Here is a 6,000-nt window from a genome sequence, read left to right as displayed (position 1 = left end):
GCCTCCAACATGGATGGGTCTATCACGGTCTGGGCCATGGTCACACCGACCTTAAAGTAGGGAACCCAACAAAGAAAAATATGAATAATAAGTAAACTTATCAACTCTGTTAATAATAATAATAACAATAATAATAATAATAATAATAATAATAATAATAATAATAATAATAATAATAATAATAATAATAATAATATATACTTTATTCATCCAAAAAATGGAAATTCATTTACAGACGTGGCATGCATAAAATGTATAAACACAAAGTTGAGAATCTATGGCAACAATGTATACAGATATATATGTAGGGAACTGAACAAAGAAAAATATGGTTAATAAATAAAAACAAATCAACTCTTGTTAAAGTCGTGATTTCAATTATTTTTCATGAACATTTGTATCTGTTAAATTGGAAAATTATAAATAGTCTTTTCAGGTGATCTCACAGCCTAGAATATAATGTGTCATCCCTATTTCAATTTAAATGAATAACAATTAACAGCAAAAAAATCTTTGGTGAATGACAATTAATTATGGACCAAATAACAAATGGGAGGAGACCTGATAGATCAGTTGGTCAAGTCACCTCCCCAGCAAAGAGGCCTGTATTAGTTCAAATACAGTCAATATTTTTTCTGAATCTTTGTTCACCAAGGGAGGCCCCTCGTGGATCTTCTACCTTGTCGTTGGTGAGGGAGCTTGAGGCACACGGAGGGCAAAGGTGTAAATCCCGGTTGACCGTCACGAGACCATCCCGGGTATCAAGCCGACGAGCCACAGGAGCTGCTCACCTGGTATGTGATTAATGAAGGTCCAACCCGGTGCCACTGCCATCCCGGGTGCCACACTACTATGAACCATAAGAGGCTGCTACCAAGGGAGGCGAGATGGCCAGGTAGTTAAGGCTTTGCACTGTGATCAAGGACATCCTAGGTTTGAGCCACTGTTAGGAAACTTTCATTTTCATTTTTTTTTTGGGCAAGATAATTAACCCCTAATTTGTTCAACATGGATGATTCCAGTTGAAATCCGGCATTAGTTTTATGGATTGTCTATTTTCTTTAATGGATTACTCAAAAGATGACATCTACTTAAGATGCACGTAAGGGCGTCATTATTAAAAATTTATTTTTGTTCACAAGCAGTGATTGGAAGACTGCCTACTGGACAAGACTTCAAAACCACAGCCACCAAAGAGTCAAAATTAGTAGCTCTCAGCACTCTAAAAACCTTTTAGACCAATAATTTCTCCCGCCGTTAATTAAAAATAAGGCTTTAAAGTCTCCCAGGTACCAAATTTCCTTTTCAACAAGTCTTAGCAAATTAAGAATGCTTTTATGGTTCTTTGAATGAAGTTTAAAATATGCAGTTCTACTCATTTTTCGTTGTACTAGACAGGCCTGAATTTGGTACAACTTGGAAAAAGTAATTTGCAATAGACTAATGACTTATCCAGAGGGTAGCAAGCCATAATTATTGTCCGTAAAATATGCATGAAATAGTAATAAACTTCCACTCCATTAGTCGTTGTCATAATCTTAACAAAATACTTATTAATTACACAGACCTTAGCACAAAAGTAGTTGATGGCCTCTGGTGGGAATCCTCGCCTTCTCAAAGCCGTCAGTGTGAACAATCTAGGATCATCCCAGTCCCTGCAATCGTTGATTGTTTAAACAAAAGTGGAAATACAAATAGGAATTATAATCACGACTCCATCAAAGCAATACAAAGGAGAATTTGCAAACAATAATCATAATTCATTAAAGACATTAAAAGGTCAAAATTCTACTTTCCTTCATGAACTCCAGCTTTCAAAAATTCAAGATTTTTTAACATTAATAATTTTTTTTTCCTGCCTTAAAACGGTTTTTAAAAGTCACTTATGTTCGCTTTCTTGTGTTCCAGTGGAGGTAGGGGACCACTAATAACACTATTGCTGTCTAGCATTCTTCAATAACCCCCCCTACCTTATTCTTGAGATATATATATATATAGTTTTGATATCATTACGTCATCGCTCTCTCTCTCTCTCTTCCATTGCACACACACACACACACACACACATTTACAAATTTTCGCCTATATTATTATGACAATCTAATATAAATATATATGTATTCTGTGTTTACTTGAAAAAGGCCAAAGGCCGAAACGTCGTTTGTTTAGTGTTGTTCATTCATGAGTCAGATTTACTCTCTTTATCTTTATCTCCATTGTGTACCACTGATAATGGATAAGGTCAACTTTGCTTAATTAACTCTCTCCTTACCTGCTATTTTTAGAATTTCCTCCGAAAATTCACATCCACCCAGCACAAAGATAGACTTTTCTTACTCAAACAACAAAGTAACAAGTGAGCTCTACAACACAGTGTTTAGTATTTTTAGCTGTAATTAAAGCATTTCTTTAAATTTTGTGATGTACAAGAGAAATCAGAATGAGAAAATTGTCGGTTGCATCGTAACGAATGTGACGATTTTCCTATGGTTGGTAAGGAGAGGGTTAAAGTCAACCAATTGTTTTGGTCAAGCAGTGTTGATTTTATCAGGATTCCTCTGTATATCCTCTTTCTTACCTCACAACACCAGAATCTATAAGCTTGGCAATCTTTCTCTTTGAGACGACAGCGTAATGGAGATTCAGCCTTCCATACTCCCACTGGACAGGACAGTACATGTCAAGAACATTACACAGCCAGTAGTAGGATGAACGTCTGGTGGGTGTAAGAAAGTAAATATATAATGACAAAGAGGTACATTCATTATAACAATGATCACGATGGCAGTTCAGTCAAAGGTTAATAGGGGCACATCAGCAATTCCTTTATGTAAATAGAATAAATCTTTAAAAAAGAAAAGAAAAGAAATTTGAGCATTTATATAGCGCATTATTTACTCTGTTAAGGCGCTTTAACTAACTCAATCCTAGAGGTTTTTGCTACTTCTCATAAAATGTATTAAAAAAGAGCATGTGTATAGATAGTTTTATTCAACTACCATTAATATGTAAAAACTAAAAGCATTAGCTTTGATACTACGCCTATGATTTGTCTCAGAAAAATGTAATAATTAGACATGAGGTAAAAGTAACCCCGGGTAAACTACGGATACAGTCGGTCACAGCTGTTTTTCAGTTTAGTTACTTCTTCCCTCACTGGCTACCGTCAAGTAATGTAAACAATCCACCGTCAACCACAGTGATAACACCTGTCAAGACGGGGTGCACTGGCAATAAATTATGTCTGCAGGTAAATCTCATCGCTTTGAATTTCTCTCAGGCAGAGAGTAGTAGATATTTCATCAAAATACTCAATTTTCTCAGCCTGTTGTGGACGCAGCATCTTTTTCATAATTTTCAAACATATATGGATACAAAGACCAGCTTTTCTTCTACAAGACGCAATTATTTTTGTTTACATCATTAAATGATAAGTTTGTGTTTTGCTCTTTTGAATAATCAGAGTTTTTTATGAAATAAATATTAAAATTATAAGTTTAAGAAATATTTAAAAATTCAAAATATCAAATCAACACTTTTTATCATCAAGTGTGAGGGATCAGAGAAAAGTAGATGAAATTATCTTTCATATGATATATACTTTATTATGTAGATTCAGGGATTTAAGAATAGAGGGTGTGGAAAGGAATCTCAATAATTATTTTTGTTACCAACAAAGAGGAGAATATTTCATATTATTTTAGAAACCCAATAATAAAACTAGATAGTGATGATAAGAGACATTTATTTAATTTGATTTCATTGAATTTAAGCGGAAATTTTAGATATTTCATAAATTTACATATTTAAGTTCTGTTCAGGTCATGGAGAGACACACTGAAGACGGTCATCACACCAGTACAAATGAAATATGTCGAATTTGTTGTGAAAGAGTACAGAGCTGAGAGGATTAAAAGACTCTAGACTTTATCAACAATTGACTATAAATATAAATGAGAAATTCTGACATATTTAAATATTTCAATTTGCGAGAAATGTATCTCACTGGTACATAATTTTAAAAAATGCGATGCAGGTATTGATACCTTTGGTTCAATGAGAAAACTCTGAACAAGAAACAATACTTAATGAGGTGAATATGATCCTAATCTTTCACCAGTGATGTGCTATATGCAGTCTATATGGCACACAAATTAAAAGAGGTGCAAGTCAAGTACATAAAAAAAAGTAATGGGCATGGATATCTCAAAAATAAGGTTATGAAAATTTTAAGAACTCTTAATTTAAGATTTTCTTAGTGGTTTTGATTGTCTTTAAATGAATGTCCTTATATAACGATATTTAATGGAATTCTTATAATTCGTTGATTCTGGGATAAATATAAGTGAATAACATTTGACTATGTTTCTGGTTTATTAAAAAATGTCTATTAAGACAATGCTGTGATTGGATTTCAGTTTTACCTTACTCAAAATCCTTACTTTTACGTACAGGTGAACTGATATCTCAAAAACGCCTCAATCTACTGGTATGAAATTTATATGTGTACATTCTACTGATATTCAATATCATTTCCATTACTTTTGTTTAAAAATCTTAAGTGTTGAACATGTTAAAATATTCTCTTAAAAATTTTAATTCACTTAAATTTATGTATCAATTTCATGGGTTATCCCTCTTGCTTTTTAACAACATTATAATAATGATTAAATAATCAATGAAAACTCTGTTAATAAACTGTTTGGTAGTATAAAAATATTTTTTCTGCACTTAATAACGGCAATACTACATTAGTTTGAAATTCAGAAAAAATCGATCAAAACGGCTAAATAATTGTCTCCCTCTCTCAGTGTAAAGCTATGACTCATCATCACTAGACTGGCTAGATTTACCTGGCGAACTAAACTGAAAGCAATAAACGCCTGTGCGGTGTTAGGGTTGAGTGAGTTAAAAGGAGTCCCTATCCAACAGCCACATTTTAACATGTAAGCTGGAACATGGCACCTGATTGAACAATGCTCGCTCTGAGCAGGACTCAAACCCTGGACCCTCTGGTCCGAAGGCAAGTGTCATACCACTACACCGCAAAGCCGCACATTGACAAAATGATAAATGAGTCTCTAAGCATGGTCTCGAGTGTCAGCTGGACAGTAAAATAACAAGAGATAGAGACAAAAGAATATGAGAAAAGACACAAGTCGGGAAGAATAAACTTTGAAAAATTGTAAGTTTGCCGTTACAAAAATGAAGACACTGAATATAGAAAAAAGGCAAAAGTTGTACACCTCGTTTAAAAGCATACATCAAAACGGTAAATATTATAAGTCTTTGAATGGCTTTAAGAGGGACGTTTTTTGAAAGGCTTTTAAATTTGAGTTTAAAAATTATGGGATGACATCAATGTGTTTATCCAAGAAAAGGGGGGTCTTTTGTTGTGTTATATGATAAATATATCAACCTAAAGGTAAAATACGTCTATAAAACAGAATGAACTTTTGTGACATGAAATATTTACACTTAGACATAAAATGTTCTCATAAATACTTGAATACAAATGAATGTGCAACAAAATAAGAAGCTCTGCTCAATATTTTCCTTTTCTTTCTAATTTAAAGTGTTTGTATGAACAGGCAAGGGGAGGAGGAGGGGAGAAATGAGCGGTACTACAAAACTCAATAAATTTTACTGTATGGTCGCTGCCATCACCTTAAATCAATGCTATTTGATTAAAAATAGTAATTCAAAAACATTAAATAATATATAATAAACGTATATTTATATAGCGCTTATGCCGAAGCTTCGAAACGCTTCACATTGACCATCAGTAAAAAACAGTACATATTGCAGATTCGGACATACAAACAAAAACTCACAAGAATTCAATTACACACACACTCACACACACACATATATATATATATACAAACATACACACATACATATACACAATACACATACATATATATACACAAACATATATTTAACACGTACACACTAAATATACATACATGCATATAACATATATAAACACACACTTAA

General features: G+C 33.2%; 1 protein-coding gene across 10 annotated transcripts in view; it reads right to left on the bottom strand.

Annotated features, from left to right (window-relative positions):
- LOC144974583 (glutamine--tRNA ligase-like) overlaps nucleotides 1-6,000 on the bottom strand; it is a 39,670-nt gene that overhangs the window by 8,171 nt on the left and 25,499 nt on the right. For all 10 annotated transcript variants that reach the window (XR_013645771.1, XR_013645770.1, XR_013645769.1 and 7 more), the window contains 3 exons: nucleotides 2,579-2,716; nucleotides 1,568-1,655; nucleotides 1-50 (listed from right to left, as the gene is read on the bottom strand). The exon at nucleotides 1-50 is cut by the window's left edge and continues 36 nt beyond it. Coding sequence is in view for 5 of the 10 variants with exons in the window: in XM_078917593.1 (XP_078773719.1) it covers nucleotides 1-50; nucleotides 1,568-1,655; nucleotides 2,579-2,716 (276 nt within the window). In the remaining 5 variants the exon portion in view is untranslated. The remainder of the gene's footprint in view (nucleotides 51-1,567; nucleotides 1,656-2,578; nucleotides 2,717-6,000) is intronic.

This window comes from Berghia stephanieae, chromosome 6, assembly GCF_034508935.2.
Source record: "Berghia stephanieae isolate SIO BIC M18660-M18661 chromosome 6, UCSD_Bste_1.3, whole genome shotgun sequence".
NCBI classification, from domain to species: Eukaryota; Metazoa; Mollusca; class Gastropoda; order Nudibranchia; family Aeolidiidae; genus Berghia; species Berghia stephanieae.
The sequence above is the reverse complement of the archived record's forward strand: the minus strand, read 5'-3'. Positions and strand labels throughout refer to the sequence as shown.